The sequence below is a fragment of the Phoxinus phoxinus genome (genome assembly GCF_949152265.1).
Source record: "Phoxinus phoxinus genome assembly, chromosome: 24".
In the NCBI taxonomy this organism is placed as follows: Eukaryota; Metazoa; Chordata; class Actinopteri; order Cypriniformes; family Leuciscidae; genus Phoxinus; species Phoxinus phoxinus.
The window spans coordinates 5,693,629-5,710,491 of NC_136899.1; the positions used below are offsets into that span (position 1 = coordinate 5,693,629).

At 39.4% G+C, this 16,863-nt stretch overlaps 1 protein-coding gene across 1 annotated transcript in view; it reads left to right on the forward strand.

The window, feature by feature from the left end:
- cubn (cubilin (intrinsic factor-cobalamin receptor)) overlaps nucleotides 1–16,863 on the forward strand; it is a gene marked incomplete at its 5' end in the record, with an annotated part of 34,601 nt that overhangs the window by 5,589 nt on the left and 12,149 nt on the right. Inside the window, 27 exons of the mRNA XM_079602165.1 lie at nucleotides 209–333; nucleotides 416–602; nucleotides 687–805; nucleotides 890–1,124; nucleotides 2,225–2,406; nucleotides 2,509–2,671; nucleotides 3,410–3,600; nucleotides 3,693–3,849; nucleotides 5,070–5,248; nucleotides 5,339–5,504; nucleotides 6,467–6,692; nucleotides 6,783–6,913; nucleotides 7,462–7,648; nucleotides 7,732–7,892; nucleotides 8,488–8,669; nucleotides 8,769–8,925; nucleotides 9,793–9,980; nucleotides 11,497–11,656; nucleotides 13,400–13,581; nucleotides 14,738–14,912; nucleotides 15,026–15,207; nucleotides 15,317–15,473; nucleotides 15,564–15,680; nucleotides 15,761–15,874; nucleotides 16,086–16,214; nucleotides 16,306–16,438; nucleotides 16,522–16,727. Of these exons, the coding sequence (XP_079458291.1) occupies nucleotides 209–333; nucleotides 416–602; nucleotides 687–805; nucleotides 890–1,124; nucleotides 2,225–2,406; nucleotides 2,509–2,671; nucleotides 3,410–3,600; nucleotides 3,693–3,849; nucleotides 5,070–5,248; nucleotides 5,339–5,504; nucleotides 6,467–6,692; nucleotides 6,783–6,913; nucleotides 7,462–7,648; nucleotides 7,732–7,892; nucleotides 8,488–8,669; nucleotides 8,769–8,925; nucleotides 9,793–9,980; nucleotides 11,497–11,656; nucleotides 13,400–13,581; nucleotides 14,738–14,912; nucleotides 15,026–15,207; nucleotides 15,317–15,473; nucleotides 15,564–15,680; nucleotides 15,761–15,874; nucleotides 16,086–16,214; nucleotides 16,306–16,438; nucleotides 16,522–16,727 (4,491 nt within the window). The remainder of the gene's footprint in view (nucleotides 1–208; nucleotides 334–415; nucleotides 603–686; nucleotides 806–889; nucleotides 1,125–2,224; nucleotides 2,407–2,508; nucleotides 2,672–3,409; nucleotides 3,601–3,692; nucleotides 3,850–5,069; nucleotides 5,249–5,338; nucleotides 5,505–6,466; nucleotides 6,693–6,782; nucleotides 6,914–7,461; nucleotides 7,649–7,731; nucleotides 7,893–8,487; nucleotides 8,670–8,768; nucleotides 8,926–9,792; nucleotides 9,981–11,496; nucleotides 11,657–13,399; nucleotides 13,582–14,737; nucleotides 14,913–15,025; nucleotides 15,208–15,316; nucleotides 15,474–15,563; nucleotides 15,681–15,760; nucleotides 15,875–16,085; nucleotides 16,215–16,305; nucleotides 16,439–16,521; nucleotides 16,728–16,863) is intronic.

Genomic DNA, 16,863 nt, shown 5'->3' on the forward strand with positions numbered 1-16,863 from the left:
ATATTGTAATGTTTTCTCTTAATATTCTCGTCAGCCATAAATTTGATTTAAAATAGTTCAATTATGGTCAGGATGCACATTTGTTTTGTTTCATCTTCTCTATCATTGGCGATATCAATCTTTCCATATATTGATGCAAAATAAATTTGAGTAGAAGAATCATTTCTGATTTGCATCATACATGGGTTAATTTTTGGTCTCCTTCCAGGAAGTATTATCCCATCATGCACCTGTCCTACTGGTTATGTGGGTAATGGTTATGGACCCACGGGTTGTACTCAGATCAGCGACATTTGTGGCACTAGTAATCCTTGTGTAAATGGCCAGTGCGAGGTTAGTGTTCATCTCTAGCAATCTCTTATAACTTCCCAAAATGCAGTATCCGGCATGTTTTTTTTTGTCTTGATCTCCCAAGAATACAGCCAGTGGCTACATCTGTCGCTGTGACCCGGGCTGGGCGGGTCAGAATTGCGATCAGAACGTGAACGAGTGCTCTAGCAATCCCTGCCAAAACGGAGGAACCTGCACTGATGGCATCAACGGCTACACCTGTACCTGCACCTCCCAATGGACGGGCCCGCAGTGCCAAACTCCACAGCAAGGTGTGTTTGTTACACAAGTGAGGAAGTATGTGATGGGATATGTTTTTTTTATATGGTGACATCATGACCTTTTATGTGCATCAGAGTGTGGAGGAGTTTTGGAAAGTCCAGCTGGCACTTTCAGTTACCCTGCAAATCCTGGAACGGGTGATTACGATCACCAGGTCAGCTGTGCATGGGTCATCAGAACCGACCCTAGCAAGGTTAGTAAAGTTGTCAGTGAACCTTTTCAAAACCCGGGCTGCTTGGTTTTGTGCTTGTGGTCAGTATTCTGTTGTTCTTCCCAGATTCTGCGGATCACCTTCCCGTTCTTCGACATCGAGAACAGCGCCTCCTGCAACTTCGATTTCCTGCAGGTCCACGATGGCGAGGCTGCCTCCGCTTACATGATTGGGAAATACTGCGGCACTGCCGCCCCAGCCGAACTCTTCAGCTCTCATAATTCTCTGTACTTCTGGTTCCGCTCCGATCATTCAGTCAGTGGACGCGGCTTCACCGTCGCCTGGCAATCCCAGGCACCAGGTAAACAAAGAATGCCCTTAAAGAGGCCATATCTTTTACAAAGTCTTGATTTTGTTTTTAGGGTATAGTAGAATAGGTTTTCATTCTCGAAAGCTCCAAAAAAACCATTATTTTTCACATATTTGACATTGTTGCAGCACTTCTCTTCCCAGTCTGCCAGTAACAATCAGGGGCGCGTTTACCAAAAGCATCGTTAGCCGGTTGACCAATCAGAGCACACTAGTCCAGCCGACCAATCAGAGCACACTGCTCTGTCTGTTTGGAAGGAGGGGTGACAGAAACTAAATAGGGATGCGTTTCCCAAAGCAAGCTATGGTTGCAAGTTCTTTTGAGTTGTGTTGGTAATGATGGAGCTTGCGACCATATTTGGCTTTGGGAAACGCATCCCTATTTAGTTTCTGTCACCCCTCCTTCCAAAAAGCGCAGTGTGCTCTGATTGGATGGCTGGATCAGTGTGTTGTAATTGGTCAACCGGTTTGAGTATAATAACTGAAAGTTTCAACACACTACCAATGCAACTCAACCAGGCCTCGCTTTTTTTGCGTTTGGAATTATTTAAATGAGGAATATTGCGATGAGCTCCTTTCCGGAAAATAACTCAAGACTACAATCAAGGCGTTTCAGAGAGTTCAGAAACTCATTCACATTCACACTGATGTGAAGAGTAGTTTTTTTTAGAGTGGACTTGTGCTTTGTAACTTTGCAGACTTGAGAATGTAAAACACATAATAGGTCCTTGAAAATTTGCTACATTTTTGCCGGTCACTCAACAGTCAACAGTCAACGGTCAGTAATGTAGCAATTGAATGAAGCACAGCTCAGACAGAAGTCCCTTTCAAACCAAGCAGCTTTCTGTCGGTCAACATGGTGAATCTAGGTTTTTATCTAGATCCCATTGTGAAATATGCATAGGGAAATCTTTATGCAAAATCCCCAATCACATGGTTTTCTATTAAAATGACTGGAACAAATTTGCCGAACAATGGTAAATATGACCTCACCTGATTGGTGCAAATGATTTCCAACCTTGGGATAGTAGCAAATATTTGCATTAGCATGAATCGGATCTCATTCCACTACACCTTTTTTTTTCTCTCCAGTGTGCGGTGGGGAGTTGACCAATACATATGGTGACATCAAGTCACCCGGTTACCCAGGTAACTATCCACCTAACCGGGACTGTTATTGGTCAGTGAATGTTAACCCTGGTCTGCTCATTACATTCGCTTTTGGCAGCCTCAGTCTGGAGCACCATGATAACTGTAACTTTGACTACCTGGAGGTACGCAAAGCTTGTTGCATCCTGGATCTACATCAAAATTTGAACTGTTTTCTGTGCGTATGTGTTAAAATTCTCCAGTTTCCTGCTTTTTTTTTTTTATAGATCAGAGATGGACTGCTTCCAGAGGACACAGTTCTGGGAAAATACTGCAGTACAGCGTCGCCACCACCTGTACAGACGACGGGACCATCTGCCTGGATCCACTTTCACTCTGATTTCAGCACCAGTGATCGGGGATTTCATATTACATACACTACCTCACCATGTAAGTAAAGTCCATTCCATCAAAACACAAGACTTGTTGATTGTCAGACATTTTACACAAGTTAATACACCTGTATGCTACCATTTGAAAGTTTGGATTTGGCAACGCTGGCAAAATATAGGAATTTTCAGCATCATTACTCCAGTCTTCAGTGTCACATGATCCTTCAGAAATCATGATGATTTGATGCTCAAGAAACATTTATTATTATTATCAATGTTGAAAACAGTTGTGCTGCCTCATATTTCTGTGAAAACCGTAATGCATTTTTTCAGGATTCTTCGATGATTAGAAAGTTCAAAAGAACAGCATTTATTTTAAATTAAAATATTTGGTAATATTATCAATTTAATGTCCTTGTTAAATAAAAGTATTGATCCCAGACTTTTGAACGATAGTGTATGTGAACAGTTGAATTTTACGACACTATTTTCTTGTTTGCATTTACTCCTTATGTAAATGATGTGTTGCATTTGTAATGCATTAGCGGTAATTCCAGTAACTGAGTTATCATTTTAACAGATCCATCAGTAGAATACTGTCCTTTTAAATGCTCATAAAGCAGTTTATTGGAGTTATATAGATATTAAAAGTCAGGAGTCACATTCTAAATGTTGTAAACTGAGAATAGAACATGATCCTAGGTCCAATGTTAGGTTCAAATGGGCAAAGCCAACTGTCTTGCAATATTGGGACAAATTACTTGAGTGTAATGCAATTTACTCCGTGTGCCATCAGCTGACCCAGGCTGTGGAGGCGTCTTTACAGACACAGAAGGGATCATCATCTCTCCTAACTGGCCTAATAACTATGCTCACAATAGGCAGTGCATTTATATCATCAGACAGCCACGCAGCGAATTGGTGGCGCTCAACTTCACCCACATGGACCTGGAGAGTCATAGTGGCTGTCTTTTTGATTTTGTGGAGGTATGATCTGTGTACGGTAATTAATGTGGACGAGAGGAACAGTACGTAGCATTTTGATCTTATCATGTCGCCTCATCTATCAAATCTCTCAGGTTCGAGACGGGACGGGTGAAACCGGCCCACTCATCGGGAAGTACTGTGGAAGTACCCTGCCAGCACCAATACTGTCCACCACTAATGGACTCTGGATCCGTTTCCAGTCTGACAGCTCTGTGTCCCGTGCTGGCTTCAGGGCCATGTATGAAATTGGTGAGACAATGAAACATCCTTTTTCTGTAAAGCATATGACGCCCACTGAATGCCAAATGTCACTTTTATGAAATGTTAAGGAAAAAAAGTGTAAAAACAGTATGGCCAGAAACATACTCTATGCAAGCAAACTCAAATATGAATGCTTTGCTAACACATATTGTGACGTACATTTGAGTGTAACATTATCGAGAAAAAAAAAAGAAAGAAACTTTTTGGTTTCTTTTAAATTTGGGTTAAACATTAGGCTACAAGAAATGTCAAAAATGTTGTTTTGTTTAAAAAAAATAAATGAACGTATATTAAGCATGGATTAATTGTTCGCAGTAAGATAGATCAATAACATGCATTTAGCTAAACTTCACCATTTTGGAATGCTAATGTCTTCAAAATATTGTTGAGACAGTCAATATATCACTGAGAATGTAATGCGCACTTGCATTACGCTAAAAATTCTGTTACGTAATGACATGTAATTGAATCATTTTACATGGTTACACAATTTGGTTACACTTGTTACGTTACATGTAGTTACTATAATTATAACTATAAATTATCCATAATTACATGCAACTAACCCTAAACCAAACCCTAATTCTAACCATAACCTTATAGTAAGTACATGTAGTTAATTATTATTACTCAGTACTTAAATGTTTAATTACACTGTAACAAGGACACCTTAAAATAAAGTGTAACCCACAATTTTATGGTGTTTATGTTAAAGTTTAATTAGTAATTAACTACTTAACTACCTATATTTACTATAGGGTTAGGATTAAGATGTGGTTTAAGTTAGTTGCATGTACCGGTAATTATGCTCAATTTATAGTAATTACATAGTAACTACATGTAACGTGTTACAAGGACACTGTGTAAAATACATTTTCAGTAGCGTGCTTGTGCAGGGCATGTTTTGGACCTATTTGTATCCTCTCATATACATAAGTCTGTTGATGATAAGAATTATCTTTCATTTTTGCTATGTATGCTGCAAAGAACACACACTTCCTGGCAGTTTACCTTACTTACTGTGTTCTGTCTAGTCTAGGATTAAAAACAAAATTGGATTTGAAATGTTCAAATTGTTAGAAATGTTAAAGTCAATGAATATACTTCTGCTTTAGCTTTAACTGTCATAAATATTTAAATATTTGTATGATAAATACTATACCCTGTCCAGTATAGACATGATCTCAGAGTTGAACTGTTTTTGCTAGCTTGCGGAGGAACGCTCTCTGGAACCGGTCAGATACGCACTCCCATGTACCCTGACTCATACCCCCACAACAAAGTGTGTGAGTGGGTCATTAACCAACCCGAGGGCTTTGTGGTCACTCTCAACTTCCTCACCTTTGACGTCGAGGGAAGCAGCACATGCGCCTACGATTATGTGGAGGTACAATGTTAGCGTTGTGCTAATCCTATTCAGTCAAAGTACAGATTTCACCATGCATTTCTTCTGAAACTTCACTCTCTGCTCGCTCAGGTGAGAGATGGTCCCAGCGCTAGCTCCCCTCTGATTGGTCGATATTGTGGAATTAACATGCCTCCCATGCTGGAGTCCACTCAGAAGTCCATGTTCATCCAATTCAAAACCGATTCAGTTGTCTCCAACCATGGTTTCACTGCTGAGTTTGCGTCCGCAGAGCAAGGTAAACTATAGTTTTGTTCTTTTGAATAAAGATTGTATATTCAATATATTGTGTATACTAACTAATGAGTAACCTATAGACTAAGCAGGCATGTTCTCAAAATTCACCATAAACAATGTGGTGGCAATGTTTACAGTATTACGGGATGCCTGTATATTTTAGTCCTTTACTGTATATTTTAAGTGACATAATATTCACATAAAATATAGCCTACGGTATGGAATACCGTACTGTACCTTAAAATATCAGATGGAACAATAGAAAGCCAAACAATGAATCAGAGTTAATCGTAAATGGCCTGTCCATAAAACATTGACAATGTTCATATAGCTCTACAGTATAGATGTTGCACAGGGTCGTACACAAAAAGACTATCAGGGTAACGCAGATTACACTAAAAATAAGAAGAAAGAACACTATTTAAATAAAAAAAGTATGTGATGGGTAATGCAGGAAGTCCTTTTACTGTTTTTCACCATAAATGATATGGTAATTAATAACTTTGATAGTATTTTACAGTAAAATTACATATAATGCAATTTTTAAAAATTTCACTGTATAATTACATATAATGCAATTTTTAAAAATTTCACTGTATATGGTAAGGTTTTTACGGTACCATTGTTACAGTATTTAATTTTTTACAGTATAGGCAATATTATGCTGCCTTCAGAAAAGCTTTTTTGGCATGTAACCTTTGCATAGGAGGCAATCCCTATTATAAATATGCTTATACTTCATTGAAAAGTGGTTCAAAAAGTGAAAAGTGGTTCAATCGAATTAAAAAAGTTGACTCATTGTGCTTGCTTGTATTTAGCTGTTAGATTAGCAACTGTGAGTTGAGTTTCCTGTGTTTATGCTTATGTTTGGCAGTAGAACAGGAAACCAAAAGGTTGTGGGTTTGATTCCCATAAAAAAAAATGTATGGGAACTATTTTGAAATGAATTGATCAATTTTACAGGTTGTGGAGAGACTCTCACTGCACCGACGGGTTCATTCACCAGCCCAGGTCATCCCACGGACTACCCTCATGGAGCCAATTGTACCTGGTACATCTCCGTTCCGCCCGGCAACCTCATCCGTCTGTCATTCACAACCTTCAACCTGGAGTATCACACTAACTGCGCATATGACTACGTGGATGTGTATGATAATGGTACAGCGCTGACTGGCACTCTTCTGGGCAGGTCAGAATCCAAAAAGCTTGACGTTTCAGGACACTTAATTAAAGATGTGTAAATGAATATGCTGGGAAATGTTGGTTATTTTGTGCTCAGGTTCTGTGGGCGGTCAGTTCCTCCATCTCTAACCAGCACTGATAGTCTGATGACTGTCCTGCTGGTCTCTGACTCCAGTCTGTCTGCGGAAGGCTTTTCTGCCGACTATGTCTCCATCGATGCGAGCACAGGTATAATTTTATAATTTTGAAAATCCATGAAAGTACTGGTCTCATTGAGAAGCTTGGGTTTAGATGGCCTTTTTTAAGTCAAGTCAAGTCAAGTGAGCGTTATTGTGATTCTGCTGCATGTAGAGACTAAAGCTTCGTTCAGACTATCAGTCCAAATCAGATTTTTGTGCCCATGCAATTGGAATCCGATCATATTTAGCAAAAAAAATCACATAAAATGCCATTTTTACGAATCGGTTTTGAGCTACATTCATGTGGTTTGAAATCCTATTCAAATCGCATTTCTGGAAATCCCTTTCAGTCTGACCAATCTGATCGGATTTTGCATGGTTTTATGTCACTTTCTCGCTCTATGTACTACATATAGGAATATATGCTGAAAGTCACTGCAGAAACAAATCTCTGTTGTTTCAAAATAATCTGATAGTTTTATAATCCCTCACAGGACCACAGTGTTACATATATTTAATATGTTATTGATATATTATATGCTACATATGTAAAATATTAAATTTATTGTCATTAAATCTATGTTTTTGCCCATGCAGATTGCAGTGAGGTGTTTAGGTCACCCACCGGGGAGTTCAGCTCACCCAACTACCCTGACAATTACCCCACCAGTCGCGAGTGTGTCTATAGAATCATTGTGGAAGTCAACATGCAGATCATGCTTAACATCACAGACTTCGAGCTGGAGGGATTCAGTTCCTGTGGATATGACTATTTAGAGATCAGGTGAGGGACTCTTCCAGTGTCTTGGGTCAATGATTTGGTTACTTGGACACTATGGTTTTAAAACACTTTTCTTTCTTTAACAGAGATGGAGGCTATGAAACATCCCCCCTGATTGGTCATTATTGTGGAACAAATGGTCCACCCATAATAGTATCCCATAGCAACAGGCTGTGGATAAAATTCCGATCCGACCATACGCTCACCTATAGGGGGTTTAAAGCCCACTGGGATGGCACACAGACAGGTAATTATTTATTTTTAATAATTTATAATATTGAATACTATAATATAATACTTTAACTTATTTTCAGTTAGGGCCAAGACATTTATAATTCTTGTTTCAAGTTTTTAATCTACTATTTTGATTTTATTTCAGCTTTTTGGCTTATATTTTCTCATTTAGAATATTTAATATTGAATAAAATGTATAATATAATATGTTTAACATTTTCGTGGATCCGTGTGAACGGGTATCATTTAAAAAATTTTGTCGTATGTACACGAAAAATACAAAGGAAAAATACTTGTATTTGTAAAGTACATCGCTGTCGTGTAAACATTAAGTCAACAATAACAACACTGTTCCAAAAGTATAAGTCAAAAAAATCTGAATATCTTTAAGATATTTAATGGAATAAACCGTGCAAACCTAGCACATATTTCTTCCTCATATCAGGGGCTAATATCAACCTGCTTACCTGGTACACACAATTTGGGTTCCTGGCGGACTGATTAAAAACCCAGAAATCGCATAGCAATTTGATTGGAACATAAGGTTTGCGTTCCAGGTTTATGTGTAATATGCACTAGATGGTCATATTATGCCATCTCTGTTATAGGTTGTGGTGGGACATTGACCACAAGCGTCGGAGGTTTCACCTCCCCCAACTACCCCCTGCCCTATCACGCCAACGCTGAATGCTACTGGCACATCAAAACCAGCGCTGGAAGCTTGGTCGTGCTCAGCTTTGGAGACTTTCACCTGGAGAACTCTATCGACTGCTTCTACGACTACTTGGCGGTTAGAGAACAATGAATTAGACAATTTACTACACAGTTGTAAAGTTCTCTATACAAGATATTAAGTTTAAATCCGTCCCTGATGTGTATGTTTTACCAGGTGTATGACGGCAACAGCACCAATGCTGTTCAGCTTGCCAAGCTGTGTGGAAATCAGATTCCACCTCCCATCAACTCCTCCAGAGAGAACATGTATGTGAAACTACGTACAGACAGCATCATCCACACAGGAGGATTTCTGGCTAACTACCAAACCAGTGAGTGACACCCGAACACCTGGGACTATAAGCCCAGAAAACTCAAGCAACGGCCTGACTTTGTTACAAAAGTCTCTTACAAAACTTACAACAGAAGTATTGTGGCAGTACCATGGTACGGAGATGGTATCAGTGGAATTTTTTAATGTATTTATACTGAGGAACAAACACTAATGAGCCAAAACTTTATGAAAACTTTATTATAACTAGTCACAGGTGAAGCAAAATTTGTTGATCATCTGCTAACAGGGCAACATATTAAGATCTGGGTAGATTTAATGGTAAACAAGACAAACATCCTGAATGAGAATATAATTTTTACAATGGATTCCATGTTTTTTAAATTATACTTCGAATACCTTGGTATTACTATGGTGCATTCCCAAAAACGTAGGAACAGCATGGCACTTTTTTGGAAATGAATAATTAAAGATTACTGCAGTGCTGCGGTTTTGGTTTTAAATCCGTGAATAATGCACTTCAATGCTCCCGTGTTTGTACTTGGCGGTTAAGTTCACCCAGAGGACACTGACTTGTTTTGGATCTCTGCTTTTTTGTCTTGTTTTAATTATGTTAATGGAGGTGAAATGTCACAGTTTAGAGCTCAGTGCAGCGCTATTTATCTTCTTTTGTGCATTCTCTTAGTCGTTTGCCTTTTCTTTGGCTGTCAGTGGTCACATGCCACTGTGTTTCCCAGACATTAAAACTTTACTGCAGGGTCAAGCTCTAGACCTTATGGCAAGATGCCACTAGTTTTAATGTATTGGTGTTTAAAATATTCTCCAAGTTCCTGATATTACATAATTCTTCCCGTCTCATATTATTAATATGATATTATTAATATGAGGACTGACTTTTCTCCTGTAGTTTGCAAGGGTGTGCTGATTGCCAATCGGAGCCGGGGAAGGATTGAGAGTTCGAACTTCCCCAATAACTACCCATCTCGTGCCGACTGCAGCTGGACCGTCCAGGCCTCCATGGGCAACACCATCAACTACACTTTTATAGCATTTGAGCTGGAACAAACCTTTGGATGTTCCTATGACTATGTGAAGGTCAGCACATGCTTTATCACGCCTAAAAACACAGTTCATGGTTAGGCCACATCTTAAAATATACAGGTAACATTGATACTTAAAGTCAACTTGACATCAAAATGGACTTTACTGACTTTAATCAGTAGACTTTCTGATTTTGTTTTGAACGATTAATCGGTGTATGTTATTCTGATAAAAATTTTTTTATCTTTGTTATCTATCATCAAAATAAATTAATAACTTGCTCTGCCTCTGAAGGACCAATACCAATAACTAAATAATTATTTAGGTATCGTTTTCCGGCTGATTCTTGTCTAAAATGATAGATTTGAAAAAGAAAAGGATGTGTTGAGTTGCTTTAGATGGTGAATTTGACCTACGGTCCGGCTCTATTTTGATATGAGACACTCACTACTCATGATCCAATCAATTCCTGATGGATAGAATCAATCTTGCAAAAGGCAAAAAAAAGTCAATCTTGTTTTGCTTTGAAATGTGACTGTAAATGAAATGGGTTGTGAATGCTGGCTCTTGTTGTCCTTAAAGCCGGCATGAAACCTTTCTTCACTATTGTTACGTACATCGAAACAAAAAAGAATGTAAGACGGAACTTGATTTTGTACATCGAGAATTGGTCGAATCATCATTTGCCATCATTAGCGACTGCAATATTCCATAAAAAAAATAAGAATTGTCGATTTTGATTTTATGGTGACTTTAAGAGATCTCTTTCGAGAGACTGAGTTTGTTTTTCTGACTCAAGGATAGTCTACGTGTCTTTTCAAGCTTGTATTATCTTATTAGTTCTCTGCGGATGGGGTCAAGTAGTCTAATTCATGCTAGACAGTTTGCCATTCAATTACACTGCACTGATTTACTGCCAGAGCCTTTGCAAATGTACAATGGGCCTTTGAGGTCCTCTTAGTTCACTCATCACCATGGCAATCCAAACAGTGATGACATCATGGGGCCTTTTGTTGAGTTATTTTCTGAGCTCAGAGCATACACTCTACTTTCATAAACCTCATTCCATAGATGGGCTTTCATCCTTTGGGTAAATACATAGACAGTTGTGTTGGATATTTTGAAATGTGATGATGGCTACTTTATGGAATGTGAAATTTTGTGTGCAAGCCAACAATAGCCCAGCACACTTTTGTTCTGACCGCAGTAGAACAGATGGTCTGAATTACTGATGGTTAGTTATTGGTTGCATTTCCTTTGAAAGACTACTATATATATATATATGTGTGTAATTTCCAAATATAAATGCCAAAATAAGCCAGATACAAAAAATGTGTCGTTATAAATACAGTAATATATACAGTAATATATACGTATATATACAGTGTGTGTGTGTGTGTGTGTGCGTGTGTGTGTGTGTGTGTATCTGGATGGATTGATGGATGGATAGATAGATAGATGGATGAATGGATGGAGTATGCAGTATGTATAATATGAAAATGAACAGGCTTTTTACTTACTTAGACTAGATATTATTGTATAAATAATCTCTATTCCTGTTCCTGTCTAGCTATATGATGGTCCAAACGAACAGTCTCCTCTGATTGGTACATTCTGTGGGAACACACCTCCTCCAGCCAATACCACCACCGGTACCAGCCTTCACATTGTGTTCCGGTCCGACGCGTCAGTTTCATACAGAGGCTTTCAAATGGACTGGTACCAGAATGGTAAGATCCAATACAAAGCTGATTGGGCACTTTTCTTGAATAGAGTACAAAATAGTGCTTAACCTTTAAGGGATTCGTGCCATTTGTTCTTTAAGTCTGCATTCATAAAAAAAGTGCCACATTCATTACCCGTGCCAGCCTCAAAGCATTGTGTAAAACATCTAGACGTGTATGACAGTGGAAAGACAGATGAGGTTCTCAGAATCGAAGGACATAACATATGCGGAGTCACTGTTGGGCAGCCAGGGGTCAGCGACCTGTAGTCTCTTGAGTGATGATGACACTGAATCTCTAAGGAAAAATACCAGTCCTAATGGGCAAACCAGTGACATCACTCAGGAAGGCTTCACTCTGATTGGCCAGCAGGGAAGGAGCTGGTTGCCAGCGATGAATGAATCCAGCAAAGAAAGAAAGGAAAGATTAAGTGTAGCCACTGCTGACGCTGTAGAATTTCAGGATTTGGAGTTTTGGAATCTTTTCCAGAATGACAGTGTGGAAAACAAGGCTACAAGCTTTTTCTAGACCGGGGCGGATCTCTGTGTTGTGAGACGACCCTGTTTAGCTCTGACTGTCACACTTAAAGTCAACACAAATGAATCATTCACAATGAGTAATTAATTTAATCTCAACCCTTTCATTTAATCCATATCCTAGTCGTATATCACAAACGAATGACCAAGACATACGTTTTTGAGATGTATATTTGTGTGCAGCCATGTATGTTTCTCTCTCTTTGTGCTTGTGGGACCTCGAGTCACGTTGCTGAAGGGTGTGGACTGTTATTTTTGCTGTCAGGGCAGGATCACAGTGAGAAAGAGAGGTACTCTCTGAAATCATATGGAACTTTTTAATCCTTTATGCACCCCTGACAACGATGATGTCATTATTTGGAAGGAAATGGTCTTGGTTTCCATGGACACAATGTGTACAGAATGAACACTGTAGTGTGGACAGCACTGTTCTGCAGCTGTAAAAGCCTTCCTGAGGGAGAGAAAAATGACCAACGAAGAGTAAAAACGGATACAAAAGACATCCCTATCATATAAGAGAAAGTAATTTGATGGATAAATCATGCCAGTGCTGTGGAAATTCCTCAATTCAACAAAGTATTTAATGGCCCACAAGCCAATCGATCCATTTTGAAAATGTAAAAAGTAGCTCCACCCTTCCTTTGTCCTCTCACAGACCCGTGGACGCTGTTGAGATTGATCTTATTGATTAAGACTGTGGGGGGTGGAGAGAATGAAACCGTTCTGACCGATCTTTGGTGAATATCACATTACACTGACCGCATTTTAGTCTTGTTGTTACTGCTTTGCTTGCGGTGAGGGTCAATATGGGTCATATTTCCTCTGATAAGCTTGATGTGAGACATTTTTCCTGTCTGGACACTGTAATGCCACTGTCTGTCCTCCGTCTTCAGCATCTCAGACCACATTTACAGAGTGTCTTGAAACTAAACAAGTTGCATAGTAGTGCAGACACTGCCAGACTTCACTTAGGAAACATACTGTTGTGATATCAAATGGAAATACCAGGGTAGTGTGATTATAACCATGATACATGTTCAAAAAAAATGTTTGCCATGAAATGCCATATTTGCTCTTTGGTTGCCTTCTATTGAGATTGCAATTTATACAAAAGATTGTGTTACATGTTCTGCTTTGCAAACATTGAACTTAAATGTGTTGTGCAAAAACAGGGAAAGAAAAAGTCAAAGTACCTCACTGTCACCCCCTGCAGGTTGTGGTGGAGAACTCTTCGGGCCTGCTGGTGCCTTCAACAGCCCAGGCTATCCTGACAAATACCCAGCTAACCGTGAATGTATCTGGCACATCCATACCAGCCCTGGTAGTAGCATCTCCATCACCATCCTCGAGTTTGACGTGGAGTATCATCCTGACTGCAATTTTGACAAGCTGGAGGTATGCAAAAAAAATTTAATTCTGTGCGCATTGAATATGCACTATTACATTTACACTGAGCGCACTTTATGATATACTGTATCCCACAATGCAGTACATTCTTTAGTTTCCAGTGATCTAAAATTCAGTGTAGTGTTCAGAAAAATTCAGAAACTGCTGTGCTTATAGATAGATGCTGCATAAAAAAAACAATTGACAGTGTACAGTATATACTGCCCTGTAAGTAGTATGCTTAAGTATTAAAGTATTTAACAAAATTTTTTTAATTTACTTTCTGAAATATTATTATCTTTAAATATTAGGTGATCCGTATTAGGTTATTATGTCCCCTGCAGTCAAAATGGCTCACTTGTTCATTATGAGATCAAAATTCAAGTGTGTGTGTGTGTGTGTTTATGTGGGTGTGTGCCTGCTCATGCCCCGTTGGCATCTGCTGGGCTCTGTGGGTGTACTGTATGTTTTGTAGCGTAGACCTGTGGAATGCTGACCTCCACTGTAGCACTGAATAGAGCCAACAGGGCAGAAATGAACTGGAAATCAGAGCTTAGAGAGAGGGCTTAGGGACAGTCTCACACACACACACACGCGCGCACACACGCACACACACTTTCTGTGCTACTCAGATGCCTGGTAGAAACCAGACATTGTTTTGAAACAGCAGTGATTCTTAGTGGCCTATAGTTCATTACATCACTGGTCATCACATACATTTTTAATATCTGATGGTGTCTGCAAATGCAATTTTCATCAATATTTAAACATTTAAGCAGCAGTTAGAAATGTAAGTATGTCTGTCTTGAAAAGAAAGGGTAGAAAGCAATTGTCATGGAAACATTTCACAATATAAAACAATTGATATATGCTACTGTTAAAACTTTTGATCTAATTTGATATTTTGACACTTTCTGGTAGTTAGTAGTTAGAAAGTAAGTGGAAAATGTCCAAAGCCAAATAATAATTTAATTACATACAACTTAAAAAAAAAAAATCAAAGAACAGTCAAGTTTGATTAAAGGGTCTAAGGAAAGCTCTAGTATCATTTGATTTCTGAACCCACTTGGTTTGGTATTTTGCAATCTAATAGATATTTTTTAATGACCTTTGTCTTGTAAATGATCAGTCTGTAAGTATCCCCTCACCTTTGACCTTTGTTCAGGTGTATGGAGGGCCTGACGTCTCCGCCCCACGATTGGCCCAGCTTTGCACCACACGCCCTCCCAATAACCCCCTGCAGGTGGCCAGTACAGGTAATGCGGTCACCGTCCGATTCACATCTGATGCAGTCGTGAATGGCAGAGGCTTCAACGCAACCTGGGTAGAGGTCCCAGGAGGTCAGTTATCTGTCTGTTACAGAATTATTGTATCTGTAGTTGAATACTATGCAATTATATTATTTGAGTTTCCTGCTAATGAACTTCTTAAAATCTTCCCTTTGAAAATGCAGGATGTGGAGGGATTGTCACAGCCCCCAGTGGAGAGATCCACTCTCCGCAGTATCCCAACAACTATCCTGACAATGTGGACTGCTCCTGGGTCATCACAGTGGATGTTGGGCATCGGGTCTTCTTCAACTTCACTGATCTGGATATAGAAAATCAGAGCTCATGTACTTTTGACTACGTGCTTGTGAGTAACTGACCTTTCTGTCGGCGTGTGATCCATTTCATGCCCAACATTTGTGATTTCTTGACGTTACAGACCAGTGTATCATAGAAAATCATGTTCGTCTCTCTAGATCCATGATGGTCCACATGAGTCATCTCCACTCCTGGGTAAAGTCTGTGGAGTATCCAGGCCTTCTCCCATTACATCCTCAACGAACGTCATCTACGTTCGCTTCAGGTCAGATCACAGTCAGAACCGTAAAGGCTTCAGTGCCCAGTTCTCAGAAGGTGAGTCCCATCTTCGTTCATGAGTCCAAATGATTTTGTCATGGTTTTGTTTAATTGTTAAGCTTAATTGATTACTCTTATGATTTCTAGCATGTGGATCCAATATAATAGCTGATGATGTGGGAGGGGAGATTGCTTCTCCTCGCTATCCATACTTTTACCCACCTAATCAGAACTGTAGTTGGATCATATGGGCACAGGAGCCATGTAAGTTATCCAGTCAAAAAGTCAAAGCCCAGACCTTGTGTAACTAAGTTTAATTTGTGAAACTCCTATATTTCCTGCAGTCAACCACGTGACTCTCTCCTTCACTGACTTCGAGGTAGAAATGCTGTACAGTAACTGCTCTCATGATAGTGTGGAGATCCTGGATGGAGACAATTATCAAGCCCCATCTGTCGGTAAAGACTACATCTGTTCATCAATGAACCATCAGTCACATACTTTTAGAGGATTATCACACAAATTTATTAGCATATAGACCTTTTATGTAAGAAATGGCTTTTATTGCTTGACACTTTATTGCATTATGCTTGGTTAGGGACACGCAAATGTTTAAAAAGTTGTACTGATGCCATAATAGTTAGTGGTAACTAGTAACTTTTTTTCCAGGTCGTTACTGTGGGAATGAGTTGCCACACCCAGTCACTTCATTCAGCAATGCCCTTGTGGTAAACTTCGTCTCAGATGCTTCAGTAGGAAAGAAAGGTTTTAGAGCAACCTACATGGCCTCAACGTCAGGTTAGATTTCAGTATTTAGTTCAAAATACATATTAATTTTTCTCCAAACTTAAGCTGCAATTTAACACTAGTCTGTTACCTGTTTTTCCAGGCTGCGGTGGACATCTGTATATGGAGTCAGGTGCTTTTAACAGTCCAAACTATCCTGATGTATATCCACCTAATGTGGAGTGTGTGTGGACCATCACCAGTTCCCCTGGGAATCGTCTACAACTGTCCTTCATGTAAGCAGATCAGGATGTTACATGGATCTCACAAATGTAATGGATTCATAAAAACAAACAACTCTGTACTTTGTGTGATGCAGAATGTTTCAGCTGCAACAAAGTTCAGATTGCAGTAATGACTACCTGGAGATTCGTGAAGGACACTCCAATGGCACTCTGGTTGATCGTTTCTGTGGTGACTCCCTTCCTTCCAACTACACCTCTATAACGGGCCACATTCTTTGGATTAAGTTTATCTCTGACTCCTCAGTCAGCGGATCTGGATTCAGAGCAGTTTTCTCTCACTGTAAGTCAGAGCGATTGATGTGGACCCTACTGAAAAGACCAGCTAACACTATCCTGAATTTTCATGCTGGTTAAGTTGGTTAATGCTGGTTTGTTGGAGCTAAATGGTCAATCTGTTGAGCAAAAACCTTTGCTCT